This window comes from Taurulus bubalis (genome assembly GCF_910589615.1).
Source record: "Taurulus bubalis genome assembly, chromosome: 2".
NCBI classification, from domain to species: domain Eukaryota; kingdom Metazoa; phylum Chordata; class Actinopteri; order Perciformes; family Cottidae; genus Taurulus; species Taurulus bubalis.
The window spans coordinates 23,503,229-23,522,480 of record NC_136590.1 but is presented as its reverse complement, the minus strand read 5'-3'; the positions used below and the strand labels follow the sequence as shown (position 1 = coordinate 23,522,480).

The following is a 19,252-nucleotide window of genomic DNA, read 5'->3' as shown; positions in this document are numbered from 1 at the left end:
TTCAGCAGGTTCTCTCCGTTCTCGACCGTCTAACCGTGAAATTTATGGCGGTTGATCCAGCCAGAGTGAGATGAAAGGCATGAATCTCCACACGTCCTTCTATCCACTCAACCCGCCACAAAAAAAAATGTAGCATGTGGAGAAATTTGGAAATGTGTTCTCGTTCTCAAGAAAATAAGGCAACCTGTCGTTAATCTGATAAAAACATTGAACTCAGTCATGTGTCAAAACCTTGTACTTTATATGTGCGTTTTCCTCTTTTGTGCTAATGCCAATGTTTTTTTTCCCCCTTCTCTTTCGTTGTTAGAAAAGAAGGACATACACTCATATACTATAAAAACATTCAGGATTATCAGATGAGAGTTTGACCATATAAGTGACGTCACTGTCTTTTAGTCTGTGTGTCTTTTTGTGAACAGTTCTCCTTGCAGCAGCAGCAGCGTAAAATGTGGACGTCTTGAGACGCACAAGCACGCACACTAACACAATAGTTACAGCGATAGCACTGTGATTTAGTGCACGTGGCAGAAAGATGTAGAGAAACTGAAAATGGCATCATGGGGGTCATTTCTCCATCGTCATCTCACTAAATCACAGAGACCTTTGAGACGAGCCGACTAAAGGCTGAAACCTCCGTCTATTGCTTTCCCATCTGCGGGATGTAAATCAACGGGTCCGGTCAATATCAGGGTGTGTGTATGTGTGTGTGTGTCAAGGCGCACGCACAACTTCATTTGGCAGAAAAACAACTTGTTTATTGCCCGCGTGTCCTTGTCGTATAAAAGAATCCTCGTCTGAAGTGGAGCACAAAGTCGGCCAAGAGCAGAGGAGGATGTTAATGTTATTGACTACTTTTGTTGAATTTTTTTCTTAAATTCACCAAAAGTGACCAATAGATAATGCCTCATTTGCATATTTAAACGTAACATTTAAGAAAACTTGGAATACAATAAATAATTAGTCTTTTTTTATGTTTTTTTAATGCTAAATTACTTATTTTCATGGACCCTATGCATCCATCTCTGGTAATAGTAATTATAATTATTTTGTGGATAACTCAGTTTTACAGACTCTTCCATTAGTCGACAAACTTGTAGTTATTGCAAGAAATTGTGTTAGTCGACGAGAAATTGATTTGATCAACGACAGCCCTCGTTTGTTCATGTATCATTGATGGATGAATGCCTCATTGGCAGACTCACACATTAACTTTTTTCTTTAAAACTTGTAACATAAAAAAATATTGTCAGAATGGAAGTAATCAAATTGTGACGATTCATGGAGATATTGATTGGTACATATTTGTTTTACCCTTATTCCCTTGTAGTGTCTCCCTTTCATCTCTTCAGAGCCTTAACATGGCAGTGACTCCGGTGTGTGTGTGTGCGTGTGTCTTTAAAACTGCATCTTCTTAAAAGCAGCCTGTCCCTTTGGTACTCCTGAGGGGCAATAAGTGGTTCGGTTTAGAGGCAAAAGCTTGCGGCTTAAAATTCTGCTCAGGGTTCCAAAATGCTCTGCCCGCAGATGGTTCACAGCTCGCGACAATATAGATGCAGAGACCGAAGAGCGACCCGGTCGCTGGAAGCTAAATCCATGTGAACTCACGTTACTGAGCGTTTAAAACCTGTAATAGATGGTTTTATTTTGGTGTTTATAGTTTGATTAGCAACTTGAGCTACAAGACTGGAGTTGAGAGATGACATATTTGCAACAGTTGTAGCACTTACACTATAAAAAGGTTGGAATAGATTTGAGCAACTACCAGGATTATACTTATTTACTAAATTAACATCATGCTGTATTGAAGACTTGAAACTAGAGATTGAGACATAAACTCATGTTTACAATGTTTACTGAGGGAATACATCAAGAGAGAAGTAGAGTCATTTATATAGTCTTCTATACAACCAGAGGAGTCGCCCCCTAGTGGTCAGTAGAGAAAATGCAACGTTAACACATGAAGAATATACTTCTATACAACCAGAGGAGTTGCCCCCTGGTGGTTAGTAGCGAGAGAATGCAGCTTTAACACATGCAGCATAGACTTCTATACAACCAGAGGAGTCGCACCCTGATGGTCAGTAGAGAGAATGCAGCTTTAAGACACTTCCGCGTTGGTTCCCGCCTGCTTTTACTCCATTGTTTTTAGCGGTGCGTTTGCATAAATCCTCTCACCTGAATGGTTTCGGCGGCAGTATGCTGAAGCGCGTTTTCTCCAGCATCTTCCGGATCTTGTTTCGTCCTCCCGACACAGTGTTGGCCTTCATCTTCTTGGTGCTCTTGTGGTCCGAGGAGAACTCCATGTCACCGGGGAGGTCAGGGATGGAGAAGCGGTTGCCCTTCTTCTCCTGGATCTTGGGAATGTGAGGGCCGCCGTTCTTCTTCTCGTGCACGATCCTGCTGAGGAGCTCTTTGAAGACTAGACGGATAGAAACGACGACAACTGACGTGAAGTCCAGAGACACAACGTGCGACAGTGTGCAAAAAAATACACTCAGGGCTCACCAAATATGTTGGTCTTGACCGTGATAGCGAGGTGCGTGTTGTTCCTCAGGATGTCAACAGCTTTGGAGAAGGAGATGTTCTCAAAGTTCTGACCATTGATCTCCATGATCTGAAACGAGGCGGACCGAAAAGGACCACATTTATAGCAGGAATAACAACAAAAATAAACATCGAACTAACTTATATTCTCTTTGGCTGCATTCTGTTTCGCTCCCAACTCGGCACACCTGTTAACAGTTTGCAGTGAACAGCGTGGTCCTCTCTGAAGGACATTGAATAAAAGGTAAATGTGCAGTGTGCAAGCTTGAATTGAACACTGTAGTTTCATGCCACCTTGAGAACGGATGAGTGTAGTTTTGCGGTCGTTACACATTGAAGGCAGTCAGTCAGAAAATGTGCCGTTTGGATGCAATAAAGAATTCTTCATAGTCATGAATGCAAACACAGTTGACCTGCATCAAATAACTCAGAAACTTCGTAGTCGGATATCATGTTCCACTTATTTTTTTTTACTGTGGTACCCGCGTGAGGTCAATCAAAAATGAAAAATAAATAAATAAGGTGCACGCCATGAGTGCAATACAAACGGCACTGCTTTTACTTTGAAGGCGATTTATTTATGTGTGCGCTTACGCAACCTCAAGAAGGGCAGTGTTGCCGACTTGGAGACTGAAGTGAAAGCGTATTGTTCTGCAGTTTCTGTCCTCAGAGAGCAGCGGGTGCTGCGGCGAGGCCCCCGCCTCCCAAGGAGCCTCGCGCTGCAGTCTCCGCCTCCAGATTCAAAATTAATCACGCAAAGCCGCCACTATGGCAGAGCACTTTAAGTCAGTATCACTTCTGGATTTTTATTCTTCTCTCAAAGAGGAGAATGTTCCTCACATGAGGAGGCCTGCTCAGAAGATGTTGGTTCTCTTTTGATCTACCTACATGAGAACAAACATTCTAGTGATGAAGTTCAACAGATCCTCTCTCTCAGCTGTCCACATCTCCACCTCATTCAACCAGACTTCATGCACTTGTTCAAGCCAACACAGACTGAACTTTTCTCACCGAGTAAGAACAACTGAACTGGAAAACATCAAAAGCACTGATTGCTTTTGTTTAAAGTTAATCAATTGCTGGTCTTTAACATACATATTTAAAGTAAGGTTTAAACAAATCTTAAAAACATTTTTTTTACTTATTTTCATAGCCTTATTGTAACATGCATTCTTACCAGTACCAGCTCAAAACCATATAATTTACAGTTTTTTAATAAAGTAATAACATTAATATTGAGTTAATTGAATTAAGTTCAGAATTGGTTCGTCCCTCCACAACGGTCCAAATTTTTCATGTGGCCCCTTGGGAAAATGAATTGCCCACAGATGAAGGTCCCGAATGGGAGTCCGAGATGTCCTATCTTTCAATTTAGGGAATCCTCGACACGGAAAAGGTTGAGAACCACAGCTCTAGACTGCAGAGTGTATTTACTTTTAAGGACCTCCCGTTACTATATCTGGTTCCCTTTTCTGTTTTATTTATACTTTATTTAACGAGAAATAAGGTCCAACTGAGACAGAATGAGTCTTCTTCCATAATTGTGGACACAAGCTTTCTCTTTGTCATTTGTTGTCCGGAAAACGGCCTAAAACCTCACAAACAGAAGTGGTCAAAAGGTTCTGCTCTCCTGCTGGCAAGATGAAGCGTCCCTGCTGCTGTTTACTACATCACACTGTGACTTTTGAGCAGTTTGGGGTCAAAATGACAGATTTTCTTTTTTCTCATGATTTAGTTGAAACGTGTCTACATCCCATGTTTCACGTCAGTTCTACCTCTATATCATATTTCATCCCGTACAAAATTTAATTAAGTCATTTTATGCGATATTTTCCACCTTCACCTGGGGAGTAAATGGATGCAGAGCCCTGTTGATTTCATCCAAACCATCTTATTGGGGACTAATTCCCCTCCAGGGAAGCACACCAATGCTGCGCGCTGGGACAGCGATGCATCTGAAGTAGAATCAACCACACTGACCTATAATCACATTAAAGTCGCTGTGAGGAACTTTTAACAGTTTAATCCTGAGTTTGAATCTCCTCTCTGGGAGCCGACACCAACACCACGCTGCTGGAGACCCAGGACGTATTGCTGGGCCAGCTGGAGGGAAAGGGGGCAACGAGAGAACCAGAACCAGGACTGAGAGGGGCAGACTGTCAGACCTTTTCGCAGCTTTAAATGACACTTCTTTAAAAACATTATTTTAAAAAGCATCATATCTGATAGTACCACTCTGTGTGTTATGCCCTCTCACCTGATCTCCCCGTTTGAGTCCGGTCTCTGCAGTCTTGCTGCCGACTTCCACAGACTCGATGAAGATGCCGAAACCTCTCTCGCTGCCGCCCTGCACGCTGAAGTAGAGCGGCGACTCCCTGGACACCTTCTGCAGGGTGATCTGCCTCCACTTCGCCTTGGCTGCACATGCGATGTTCAGCAGCCGCAAGTGGCCCTTCATTTTCTGAGGGAGACAGGGGGTCTTGCATTTTAACGTTTGATCTGAGCAGCTATTCTGACAAGGCGTGGGCCGCCGTGTAAAATGAACCAACTGCACTGAACAAAAATAAAAACCAAGTTTTAAATGGACGTTTGATCTTACCGTGGTTTCTAGGTGTCTCTCAAAGTCCTCCAAGAAGTGGGTCATGGCCGGGTCACCCTCAAAGTCATTGAAGTGGTTGTTGACCCACAGCAGCACTATTCTCGTTACCTGTGAGACACAACAGAGGGGCTTAATTTAGTGGAGCCACGAAACAATACACTCCTTTTTGATCAGCTCCCGTCACAGCTCACTTCTTACTGAGCTCAATCAGCTAAGAGCTGTCGCAAAACCAATTTTATTGGTAATGTTTTGGGTCAGAAGTCTTTAAGAACTCGTGTGCATGACCTTGGGAGCTGGTAGTTGCTAAGGGGCAATTTAGGTGGCTAAATGCTTGGCAACATGAGTGCCTTTACTCTCTATGCAACCATGCTGTCAAAAACTGTATTTCTCATCTATACTGAAAATAACATTAGACATGTCACAGATTTTTATTTTAGACATAAAAAAGGTAAACAAATAAAAGACGTGCAAGTCAATGCATTTTCCGCGACACCGGCCCGCAAAATGTTTCAGAATAAAAGCCTTGTGCTAACAAATAAAGGGATTTTTGTTGAATTAAAAATAAATATATATAAAAAGAAAATGTCATGTCTGTGAACTGTTCCACAGATATATAAATCTAAACTGTCTGATTTATGTCCGTGTTTTTTGGTAGGTTTTCTGTCTGATTGTTCGTATAGTTAGTAGTTATGCTGTCATGTATTATTTTTAATTTATTTAGTTGTTTATTGTTGTCTAGTTTGAGGCTTAAAGTATGAAACTAAAATAAAAATGATTGAAAGAATGAAATCTAAACTGAAGTAATGTAATATACTGTCAAAAGATCATTTTCATCTTTAGGCGTCAGTATAATCGAGGCACCGTCGACGAAATAGTCACATTTAAACTTTCTATTCAGACCATGAAAAAAAAAGCCGCAGTAAAACATGTGAAACAGAAGGGAGGCTAAATAATGACCGTGTCTGCATGTCTGCAGAGGAAATGTTTCACCACCTGTTTTTGACTGCTGCAATTTGTCCCACAGTAACTAAAAGGAAAAACCTGAAGCAAAGGGCATTTAGGAAAACAATTATTTCTGCGAATTTACACGGGTGGTAACATCGTTCAAACCTTTGCAAAAAGTTCAGAGTCGATCAACCAACGCTCACTTCTCTCTTCCCACAGTTACTTTCTCCCTCCCTACTCCTGCGCAGGATTCGATCCTGGAGGTTATGAACCTGAATGACGACCGCATGAAGACTATTGACAGTACGAGACTAATCTCGGGTTAAAGCGGTCTGTGCACAAAAAGGGGGAGTGTCGAGGCCGGAACAAATCGCTGCCGGGTTTCAGGACCGCTGAGCTGGCTGAACTCACATCGAGCGGCTTAACAAATTGCCATCGACGTGCACGAATGCAGCGCATTAGGAGCACTGATGGCCGGCGTCGTTGTAGAAAAGTGCACACGTCATAGCGTGCGGAGCAGATACAAAGTTCTGGCTTGGCAGCCATTTACCTCTTCGTTCCCGGCCCACTTGACCCATCACGTCCACTCTCACTCCCCCAGCCAATCGCCTTCCTGCTCACCGTGTCCCGGAGGCTGTCCACGTGAAACCATTCCAGTAGTTTCTTGCCGACCTCCATGGGATTGGACAGGAAGGTCCTGTAGGTCAGCAGGAAGTCCTCGATGTAGGTCGGGTCCACCACCGATGGCTCCTCCACCAGGTGCATGATCAGGCGCTCCGGGGTTCCCTGTGGATAAAAACGCGGTTAAAAATGTAGCCTCGCACACTCACGCAAACACGTGCAAGACGACTAGAATGACACAAGGACAAACATTATCCCCACACACACACACACACACACACACACACACGTGTACTCACCAATTTCAATAAATTATGTGGAGATAAATCATTAGAAGTGACAAGGACAAAGACTGTAAAGATGCAGCTATTGAACAGGTCATTGTGATGTTTTTTTCCCGTCTTGCTCTCAAACTGGTCCCCGTCCTCCCAGTAAGCTCCCGTCTGCAGGGTTTTACCTCGGGCCGACCGGTACTGAGCATGTGCAACTCTCAACTCGATCCATCACTTTGCCGTTGACCATAAATGAATCTGAAACTATTTTTAGACTTTTTAGGAAGAAAAAAAACTCTGATTCCAGCTTCCTAAATGTGAACATTATTCTGCTTTTCTTCTTCACTCTTCTGTGGCAGTGAACTGAATATCTTTGAGTCGGGGACTCAACAAGACATTAGAGGACGTCGCCTCTAGCTTTTCTCTCCATTTTCACCACTTTTCATAAACCAATCGATGAATCGAGGGGAAATAATTGAGAGATTAATGGACAACGTACAGCAACTGAGAGTGCAGCTCTACTTTCAGCAGAGATCAGAAGGAGGCGAGATGGCTCACGTTTAAAGTTTATTATTAATGTGAGATTTAGTCTTATTGTTTGGGAACAATCTTTTTGGATTTCTTTGTCTGGATCTTTTTAATTGTTATTAATTAGCAGCAGAAAGTCCGAGACACATCAAACTGTCCTCTTGCGGTTTCAGCGAGTTTGTCAGTGTCATCAGAGCAGAGGTTTCTGGGGGGAAATGATTCATCTCACAGGGAACAAAAACTAGAAAGGCATTCACTTTTTTTCATCATCATCATCATAAAAAAAAAAAAGGAGCCAAACACAAACGCAAACATTCGTGAAGTGACTCATCTCCACTGGATGTGTTTTGGAGCTGACAGCTTTCCTTTAGAGCGTTGGGCCAGGAGAATCATTCAGGCCCATTAAGTGATCAATACCCTGCTGCCTCTGGAGGCTCGGGGGGGTTCAAAGGGCCTTGAAGCCACGAGAGAAATCAGAGCAGCTGCATTGACGTGTCGTTGCTCTAATCAATCCAAAGTATTTCAGTGTATATTTAGTACATAACAATGACCAAAAAGAGGACAACCTCATGTTTTAAGAGGTTAGTCTAGGGAGAGATTAAACCAGCTCATTAGCAGCTCAACCAAACCACAAACTGCCCTGGAGTCCGTTATTTATGAGACAGGGACAGTGCACTTCTTTAGCAAGCAAGCTCATTTACACCCGGAGGCAGGAAACCAAGAATAACATCTCACCGTAGTACAAACAACTAAATGACAAGACACATGTTCACTAAACGATTACAACAACAACAACAACAACAACAACATCGAGTGTTGGCATTCATGATCGCCAAGAATTCATCTTGAATTAAAATTATATCAGCAAAGCTGCAGCGATCTCAAATATAACTTTGTGTTGAGGTCCAGAAAGTGTGTTGCTCTTATAGAGAAGAAGAAGAAGAAGAAGAAGAAGAAGAAGAAGAAGAAGAAGAAGAAGAAGAAGAAGAAGAAGAAGAAGAAGAAGAGGACAGTACAGTTCCTTGAACCCTTAAAAACAACTCCCACTCACCTTGATGACGATGTGGCCCTTCCTGGTGCCACTGCGGTCCAGCTCGCGGTGCTCCTTCACCATCACGATCTCGCCCTCCTCCTCCACCTTGTGCGTGTTCTTCTCCACATGGTTGAGGATGCGCCAGTAGTCCTCCTGGGCCACGCACACAAACTGGTCCAGGGTGACATGGGGGAAGCGGGTCAACTTGTAGTAGAGGAAGACGCTGCTCGGCACCACTGTCGGGTACTCGAACAGCAGCAGAGCGGCGGCACGGTGGCGGGCCGAGAGCGGCATGAAGGAAACTCCCACGACTCAACTCCTGAACTAAATCGGCTAAATCAACTTAAAAGAACCAATGCTGTTCCAGGATCTGCTCAACTCATAACTCCTCCTCCTCCTCACTCGCTGGGACACTCCGTCACGTTGAGCAGAAAGCGCCTGAGACGCGACTCCTCACTTCTCTATGGCGCCTCGTCACTCGCCGACTAAACCCTCAGTTCCTGCATTCTGAGCCCTACACCTCTGCAACTTCCTGTGTGTCAGAAGACAGGAAGCGATGCAGCGCGCGGCGGGAACAGGTCAGTGTGTGTGTGGGGCGACCACAAGCACACGCCAGCCTCCTTTGACCTTCGTGACCTCTTTAGTAGCACGAGCAGTTCTATATCGAGCTTCCTGCAAGAAGCAACCTGCACGGCTATTTGTGAACACGTCAGAAAAAAGCACACCGACCGAGATTATGACTTTTAGAAGAAGGTATCATGAATAACACAAACGTGCAACTCAAGTCTGAAAATCTCTTAATTGACGCGTGACATTATTTAGTTCTGGTGGCAAACTTCTACATTACAAAGAAACTTAAAAACAATTGAGTTAGTTGAAGGACTTTGGAAATAAAAGCCCAGATGCCCGTGCTGAATAAATGAAGCGCGCCTGTCAACAATAGATCACATTGAAGAAGTACATTACATTTAACTGACGCTTTCATTCAAAGCGACTTTTATACACCGTAGACACAGCAACGGGGAGAAATTCGGGGTTAAGTGTGTTGCTCAAGGACACATCGACATGGACTAGCGGAGCCGGGGCTCGAACCACTGATCCTCTGATTGAAAGAGGGACATGCTAACCACTGAGCACAACTATAGACGACATCATTGCATCACTTCTTCACTTCCCTCTCGTTACCTGGCAGTCGTCCCCCTTGGTGCGGACTTCTCCGTTCATGTACTGTTTGTCCAGAGAGGGCGAGATGCCGAAGCTGTTGCCCATGCACAGGGTCTCCAGCCGGACCTCCGGGGGGCTGATCTCCACGGCCCCGTTCAGGATGACGTACCACAGGTCCAGCTGGGGGAGGACAGACAACACCAACCACACGTTATCAAAACAGTCAGGCATGTAGCCGGCTTGTGGACAGAGTATATTTTGGGCTTTATGTATATTATTCCTTTGTTTCTATTTATTCTCGTCGCTCGCTTTGAAAGCGCCGCAACGACGAGGAACAGCAGATTTATGGAGTTGAAACGAAACGTTTTCTATTCACAAGAACCTACAGAAGGCGTCAAGAAGAGATCGCCTGAAAAGGTCTCTTAAAACGGGAAATATCAAAACATAAAACGTGCGTTTACTAGTTTAAAAGTACAAACGTCAGAGGACGGGTAAGTCCTCTGACTTGCCCACCCCTCCTCTTTGTTGATTAGTCTGCTTTTTTTTTTTTTTTTAATGCCTCTTTTATTCTATTCTTTTTAGCGGTTTGACTGTGGATCAAAAGAAGTGTGTTTCTCTTCAAAGGTTTCACTCTTTTGCAGACTCAGATCATTTACCGTCTTCTCGGCAGATCATTATCAGACCATATCAAGAAAAACAAAACGGGGCAACAGTCTGGAAACACAAATATTTTCCCATTCTCTCTTTCCTTTTTTTCGGAACTTATTCAGACCTGGAAACAGTCTGGAAACACGGACTGACATTTATTAATACGGTGGTGTAATATGTGTTATGTGGTTGCTTTTGCGAAAAAAAAAAAAAAAAAAAGGAAATGGCAGGCGTGATGTAACGAGGCGTTCCTCCAAGCGGATGGAGGGAAAGGGAACGAGCCCTGAGCGCCCTCCTCTTCATCACTGATATAACCTCTCCCTTCACTCTCAGTGCTTCTCTGCTTTCCTTTCTTAAAATCAGCCTCTCACTCTCCTTATTTCTCAGGAATGCTGAAATGAGAATCAGTGAGGTGAGGTAATAAAGTTTGCATTACTCTCAACAATTCTCATATTTCGTTTTATCGGAATCTCATGGCAGCCCGCAAACTATTATTTGTTGTTGTTCTTCCCTTTTTTTGTTGGTTTCGTCGCTTCTTCTCCTCTGAAGCGCTTCACCTCTTTCCATTTCTGTTTCGACCACTTTTCATCTTCCTCCCCTTCTCTCCCTCGCTCACTGAGCAGAGTTGTGTCCGTTTGCGAGAGGGGCCTTTGACCTTCAGCAGGCGTCCGCAGAGAGGCACGATCCACGCGTTTTTGTGTGCGTGTATGTGCGGTTTCCGTCCCGCTGACGTGGATGCATACAGTTTGTTGCAATTCATCACCCGTCGGTTCGAATGCTGCTGTGCTTAACTTGAACCCAACAGCCGTGACAGCGCTCCCGTTCCTTCGGCATGTAACTTCATTAATTAGCCGTGCAGCCGTCAGCTGATTGACGGCGTTTACTCTGCAGTGACACATTCTAGCTTCTGTTGAAGAATTAGCTCATGTCAACGCCTGTGTGTGGCTCTTTCAAATCAATATATATACATATATAAATATATATATACACACACACAAACATATATAAATATATATACATAAATAATGATATATGTATATATATAAATAGGGGTTGCACGGTGGTGTCGCCTCACAGCAAGAGGGTTCGGATCCCGGTCTGGCAGGTCCTTCTGTGTGGAGTTTGCATGTTCTCCCCGTGTCAGCGTGGGTTCCCGCCGGGTTCTCCGGCTTCCTCCCACAGTCCAAAGACATGCAGCTCAGGTTAATTGGACTCTAAATTGCTCGTAGGTGTGAATGGTTGTCTGTCTATATATGCGAGCCCTGTGATAGACTGGCAACTTGTCAAGGGTGTACCCTGCCTTTGCCCATTGACAGCTGGGATCGGTTCCAGCTCCCCCCGAGACCCTAAAACAGGATAAGCGGTTTGGATAATGGATGGATATATATAAATAAAGATATATATATATATAAAGATATACATATATACATTTATATACGGGTAGATCAAATCAAGCATTCTGATTGGTTGAGAGTGAGTCACGAGGTGTAGTTTATTCAGCCATAAAGTACTGTACAGCCTGTTTACATTTAGAGCGTTCCATATCAGTGTGCACTTAAAAATAACAGGTAGATTTAAATTGCGCGACCGTTAGTTGTCATTTCAAGCTTGACAGTTACCAAACATGTTTGTGTAAACTTTGATATTGTAACGTCCGCAGTAATGACTCGCAGACGTTGGTTTCCTTAACTTGCAGGTGTATTTGAGTGTTCACAGTATTACAACGGGGCTCTTCGCTAACAGCAACGTTAGCTCAAACGGAACAATAATGTACAATAATGTACAATAATGTACAGTTCAAGGGTTTGCCAACTCCCTTGAACAGTACATTATTGCACGACACAGTACTGCCTCTCGTACCTTATTGCTAATATATACACTCACCTAAAGGATTATTAGGAACACCATACTAATACTGTGTTTGACCCCCTTCCGCCTTCAGAACTGCCTTAATTCTACGTGGCATTGATTCAACAAGGTGCTGAAAGCATTCTTTAGAAATGTTGGCCCATATTGATAGGATAGCATCTTGCAGTTGATGGAGATTTGTGGGATGCACATTCAGGGCACGAAGCTCCCGTTCCACCACATCCCAAAGATGCTCTATTGGGTTGAGATCTGGTGACTGGGGGGACCATTTTAGTACAGTGAACTCATTGTCATGTTCAAGAAACCAATTAGAAATGATTCGAGCTTTGTGACATGGTGCATTATCCTGCTGGAAGTAGCCATCAGAGGATGGGTACATGGTGGCCATAAAGGGATGGACATGGTCAGAAACAATGCTCAGGTAGGCCGTGGCATTTAAACGATGCCCAATTGGCACGAAGGGGCCTAAAGTGTGCCAAGAAAACATCCCCCACACCATTACACCACCACCACCAGCCTGCACAGTGGTAACAAGGCATGATGTATCCATGTTCTCATTCTGTTTACGCCAAATTCTGACTCTACCATCTGAATGTCTCAACAGAAATCGAGACTCATCAGACCAGGCAACATTTTTCCAGTCTTCAACTGTCCAATTTTGGTGAGCTCTTGCAAATTGTAGCCTCTTTTTCCTATTTGTAGTGGAGATGAGTGGTACCCGGTGGGGTCTTCTGCTGTTGTAGCCCGTCCGCCTCAAGGTTGTGCGTGTTGTGGCTTCACAAATGCTTTGCTGCATACCTCGGTTGTAACGAGTGGTTATTTCAGTCAAAGTTGCTCTTCTATCAGCTTGAATCAGTCGGCCCATTCTCCTCTGACCTCTAGCATCAACAAAGCATTTTCGCCCACAGGACTGCCGCATACTGGATGTTTTTCCCTTTTCACACCATTCTTTGTAAGCCCTAGAAATGGTTGTGCGTGAAAATCCCAGTAACTGAGCAGATTGTGAAATACTCAGACCGGCCCGTCTGGCACCAACAACCATGCCATGCTCAAAATTGCTTAAATCACCTTTCTTTCCCATTCTGACATTCAGTTTGGAGTTCAGGAGATTGTCTTGACCAGAACCACACCCCTAAATGCATTGAAGCAACTGCCATGTGATTGGTTGATTAGATAATTGCATTAATGAGAAATTGAACAGGTGTTTCTAATAATCCTTTGAGTATATATATATATATATATATATATATATATATATATATATATATATATATATATATATATATATATATATCTTTATATATAAATATATATATATATATATATATATATATATATATATATATATATATATATATCTTTATATATAAATATATATACACACAAACATATACATAAATAAATATATATATAAATTTTAAAAAGAAGATATATATATATATATATAAATAAATAAAGACGAATACATATATAATGTAATTTCTTTAAATATATATATATATATATATATATATATATATATATATATATATACACAAATAAATATATACATATATTTAAAAGCAAAAAAAAAGGATGAACTATATTGAATAATAATAACTATATTAATTAATTAATCTATTAAATCCTTTAAAAAATAAGCATTGTGTACAATTTGGCTCTAGAGAGCCAGTTTTTGGTTTGTCCTTTCCGGGCAACCATAGAAACATGGCGACCGGATCCGTATGCAGAAATATATATGGCATTAAAGGCTCATCTTCAGGTTGTGAAAACACGACAAAAACAGTATTTGTAGGAGATTATGCACTAAACAAAATGTGCACTTATTAATATTATAGATTCTAATACTTTCCAGTAACTTGTGTTAACAAACGGTGGCGTGTGCTCTCGGCCGTACCTCCTGCTTGTCGTGCAGGATGACCGTGCCGGCCTGCTCCACCACCTCAAACACCATGACGCTGCACAAGTCCCTCCGCACGGACATGGTCATGTTGGCGAAGGCCGGCAGCTGGTGCATGAACTCTAGTAGTTGCTCTATTTGACACAGAAAGGGAGAGTAGGGGGAGAGGGGGAAAGCAATTAAATATGGCAGAAAATAAAACTTGGGAAACATTTAAAAAGCAGGAATCCATGTGTGTCCAAAGCAGAAAAAGAGAAAGAGATTTGGGGTTATAACATCCAAAATACACATTGTAGTGTTTATTTTACTACTTTTAGTCTGTTTGTGTCTGTAGATTTCTCCTAAATTCACCAAAAGTCAGCATTAGATAACACCTCATTTGGATATTTAAACATAACATTTCAGAAAACTTATAATACAAAAATACAAAAATACAAAAGAGACAAATCCTGTCAGTTTCTATTCATTCATGTTTTTCAGAGGGCTGAACCCGGCCCGGTGAACCCGACCAGTGGGCACCACTAATGAGGACGTCGCTTTGATTGCCGGCTTAAAAATACACACTGGAAGGGCACTGCTGTTTGGAGAGCACCGCGAGGGGGCTTCTTGTGAGCTTCCTGAATGATAGATGGAGTATGTGAAGTCTAAAAATAATAACCGGCACTCCTCGAGGGACATGCAGGCCCATACTGTACTGTACAAGCATCACCTTGTAGCCCCGCCCATAAAGCATACCGTGCTTTATGGTCTGTTTGACTCTAAATTACCATAATTTATTAAAAGAACATCATGCTGTATTGACGAAGACTTGAAACTAGAGATTGAGACATGAACTCATGTTTACAATGTTTACTGAGGGAATAAATCGAGAGAAGTAGAGTCATTTTCTATAGACTTCTATACAACCAGAGGAGTCGCCCCCTGCTGGACTTCAGAAAAGGTTTACAGACCTGGAGGTTGCTGTCAATTAAAATGTTAAGTATGCTTTTCAATATTTACTTATAGATAAGTAAGAAAAAACATTACTACGACATATCGGACAGAAACCCACAAAGTTAGACTCACCAATGTCGTCGTCGTTGCGGTCGGCCGGGTCTTTTTCCAGACACTCCCGAACCAGGTCTCGGCCTAGAAGAGCGTCTGACGCTCTCTCCAGGTCCTCATCTTCCTCTTCTTCTTCCTCGCTGTCCACCGCAGCCTCTGGAAGTCCAGACAGGTCCACGTCCCCCAGCTCACTCTCCGTGGCCTGCAGCAAAGACGGCAGAGAAGGCAACATTATGGACCACACATGACCTTGCAATGAGCCGCTGTACCTGTGACCCTGAGCTGAAACCTTACAAAACCAGACAAAGAGGCAAAGAGGCGAACAGCCAAATATTTTAATCCAGCAGTAATAATTCATATTCAACCGTATTTCCTCTGTGCGGGGTACACAGATGGTTGGCAGAGGATGGCTCTGAAAGGGGGCACGGGGGCTTTTAGGGTGGGTGGGAATTGAACCATCAACTTCGAGGTGGAGAGAGGAGCTCCCCAGTGGTGCTGGCGGCAGCATAGCAGGCCATCTGTTAGCTCTTGCAGGTCCGAGGGAATCGTCTGGCAAAATTGAGCCTCGAACGTTTAGCTCTGTCTCGGGTTGTTTTTAAAATTAGTAATATAGTTTTTGTAAAGAAACCAACCAGGCTTTCCAAGTTATAGTGACAAAAAGAGAGTTTTCTGAAAGTTTCCTGGACAGAAGTGCTCACTGCTCTACTGTCAAACAAGAATTGTAATACGTTTTAGATGCCAAATCACAGCACGGATGTTTCTGTGGTGTTCTCAAGTTCTTGGTGTCTCAATGTGGTATTTTGGAGGGATTATTTGTAAATGTTTGTAAAATATTGCTAAATTCAGCACCAAATAATAAATGGTGTCGACACAAAAACTTCTGCGACACACATCCATTATAATGAGACTTTCACAATTCATTAAAAAATCTCATTTTTGTGTGGATCATTTTAGCTTATCTGTATACCACTTCTATTGGATATGGATTATACTGTTGACCCCTTTAAAGATCCCCCGTCCCCCTTTGAAAACACAAAAAACGGTGCATGTGGGGCTCAAAAAGGTTAAAGGGAACTCTGGTAGAACCGATATGGATCTTAAAGGACTGACTGGATTTTGTCAATTTCATTGTCCTGTGTACATTTGTTTATTTATTTATTGTTTTCTTCTTTATTGTTATACATTTGCCTGTTACTGGGCAAATAGTGTGACATTATTTCAGTTTCTTTTGTTGTTGTTTTCTTTTGTCCATATACCTTTTTTGAGGCATAATTGGCGGTATTGATTGAGAAGAGTGGACTGAAGTTGTGGGAGAGAGTTGCCTCCCTGACCTCCACACTGCAGGATGAACTCACTCAACAACAATGCATTCCAGCTCCGGGGTTCTTTGGGGATTTGGGACCTGGCCAATGGGTTTTATGGGTTCCTCTGGAGGGACGGTGATTAAGCTAACGGTCCGTCCGGAGTTCAGGCACAGGTTCACTCTTGTTTACATACATTAGGTTGGACGAGGTCTTCGGAGGACTTTTAAAACACACAAGCTACACTCAGCTCTGCATTCATTTACATAGAATAGAAAAGAAAAAATACTTAACGGTACAAAATTAAATGTGAATGCTGATTTTGTTTACTTAGCTAAAGACTAACATCATAAAACTCTGATTTAATGAAATGGACTTTGTTTGGTTCTCTTCTGCAGAACCAAAGATTCATTAATAACCTTGAGTGGACACTTAAGGACACTCGAATCAGACATCTCAACAACAGCTTGTGTACAAAACATATTTTCCTTTTGCTTCACCTCTGATTTCTGAGTCTTCAAGGAATTTTGTCTCATGTATTGATCAGGCCAACACTGTGCAGAAAAAGACAGAAAAACACTTAAAGTACTACGAAAGTGTGTTTATTACAAGAGCACTTGTGTGACAGAATATACATTCATCAACGTCGTAAAAAGGGAAGCATTGGTATTAAGTGCAGAGGACTTGGAGACGATCGGCGCTCCACTGCCTACCAACGTGGGGAGAGATGGATGCTAAGCTAACTCGGCTAAGTGCCAAGACTACTCCACTCCCCAGCCCAATTAATGTCCGGTCGCAGGACAATAAGACGCAGTGTTTACCGGGACGCCCCCCTATTGTCATTTCTGTCTCTACACATGGTCGTGTTAACGCTTCTCCTCTGCTCTCTGCATCGCGCATGGCGGAGCTCCGCCCCGATGCGCACACACACACGCACACGCACACGCACACACGCAGACACACACGCACACGCACACACACACACACACGCACACACACACGCACACACACACGCACAGGTGAGCACTGAGCACACAGCAGCGGACAGAGAGCGTCGAAAAATATGTCGCGTGAACAGCAGAACGCTATATCTGCGTTTTAAACGCTCCCAGGGTGAAGTTGGCAACAGCAGCTCTCCTGTGAGGAGCACCGGCGCAGCTCTCTGAACCCGGAGCAGCTCTCCTGCTCCAGGTGAAACCAGCCAAAGTGCTCGTGTCTTCTACCCAACAATGAGCTGCTGGCTTCACATATTACAAAAGTACAAAGTACACAAGCATAAAACTAAGTCATTCATAAATACATGGAGAAATGCCTTTACTTTCGGATAAATGTTTACGCCGTTAACAGGTTACGCTTGCGCATGCGCGACTCGCCGATTATTGGCATTTTGCCAGAAGTCTCGTGAGGTCCTTTCTGCTGCTGCGTCTCTCAAAACAGAATACAGAGCTCACAATACTGATACAACTTGATGGCTGACACATATCTGCACTCATTCTGTTTTGTTTGGCAAAAAAAAAAAGGTTATTGTTTTCCACAATGAGCTATTTAGTAGTAATTTAGTTTTGCACAGATACTTTATTTTCATTGTTCTAAGTGATTGCAATTTAAAAAAAAAAAATTGTCTGATGGAGCAATCGGATTTACTTGAAAGTGATTGCAATTTTCTTTATTTTGTTATTTATAAAAGCACAGCATTTTTTTTGCATTCCTGTTTTAGTATTTGTTTGTCACGTCTTACTTGTGTTGCGACAATATGACTATAAATGCTCCTGGAATCTAGGACATTTCTCATGGTTGCCAATGAGAAATAAAACTCTATGTTGTCAGATGGAGTCTGCTACGGAGGTAAAATCCTGAAGAAAAGACTCCTTCGATTTTATTTTGTCGGAGAACGCAGACATTGAGGTTGCAGGAACAACCCGCCCGTATCTTTCAGTGCTTCTGAGAGCCTACGCCTCATCTAAAATGCAGGATGTGCCCTTTCGGTCCAATTCCCCCGGCCTCGGACTGAGTTTGAGCAAGGAGGACATTTCCTAGAGACGAGAGACATCAAATCTGCCCACGTTCTACAGCGCTGTGGCAGAAAGAATGAGGGAGAGCTGCACAAAGGTTCAGGATGAAAGAGAGAAAAGCACAGAAAGGAGGAGCGTGATGAGGGAGGGACGGAGAACAATAGGAGAGAATGGAGGGGAGTCAGCGACGAACTGATGGGACCGCATCCGTGTGTTAAATATCTGAATCTCAGGACCAAGAGATCGGGTCTCTGGGTTGAGCACTTGCAGACAGGAGGGGGAGGGAGGGCGATAAAGGAAGTAAAAAAATATATCTGAGTGATGTCATTTTAGTCTGTTTTCTAGTGAGAGTTCAATTCTGCTGACAATGATTGATGGATGACATCATTCATCGGCCATTCGCTTTATGATTTAACTAATTTAACGTTATTGCTCTGTGAGCCATTCTGAGCCATTCTCATGAGACCTTGCCTCGTGGTGACCAGGAGGAGCTCGGAAGATAGGGATATCATTTTTGTTGTATTTAGTGGCTAAACTGTGGAATTAAAACTTCCAGGTCTGTTACGTGATACCGTTGGGCCCAAAACATCTGTAAATCATAGGTAAATAGTTTGTAGGTAAATGATTAGGTCCTAAAAGTTGTAAAATGCACTAATAATAAAATCAGAGTTATTTTACTTCCTTTGTCCATATGAATGAGAACGACAACGAGCAGCTGGGAGGCGGGGCTTAAAGGGACCGCAGGTGCGCTTGCTCTTTAGTGTGCCCCAGG

The 19,252-nt window shown here is 42.9% G+C and overlaps 1 protein-coding gene across 1 annotated transcript in view; it reads right to left on the bottom strand.

Moving 5' to 3' along the window:
- rapgef6 (Rap guanine nucleotide exchange factor (GEF) 6) overlaps nucleotides 1-19,252 on the bottom strand; it is a gene marked incomplete at its 3' end in the record, with an annotated part of 127,593 nt that overhangs the window by 7,998 nt on the left and 100,343 nt on the right. The window contains exons 8-16 of the mRNA XM_079214163.1: nucleotides 15,189-15,369; nucleotides 14,121-14,257; nucleotides 9,728-9,886; nucleotides 8,561-8,713; nucleotides 6,710-6,874; nucleotides 5,144-5,251; nucleotides 4,802-5,005; nucleotides 2,506-2,614; nucleotides 2,176-2,419 (exon numbers count right to left, since the gene is read on the bottom strand). Coding sequence (XP_079070289.1) covers nucleotides 2,176-2,419; nucleotides 2,506-2,614; nucleotides 4,802-5,005; nucleotides 5,144-5,251; nucleotides 6,710-6,874; nucleotides 8,561-8,713; nucleotides 9,728-9,886; nucleotides 14,121-14,257; nucleotides 15,189-15,369 — 1,460 coding nt within the window. The remainder of the gene's footprint in view (nucleotides 1-2,175; nucleotides 2,420-2,505; nucleotides 2,615-4,801; nucleotides 5,006-5,143; nucleotides 5,252-6,709; nucleotides 6,875-8,560; nucleotides 8,714-9,727; nucleotides 9,887-14,120; nucleotides 14,258-15,188; nucleotides 15,370-19,252) is intronic.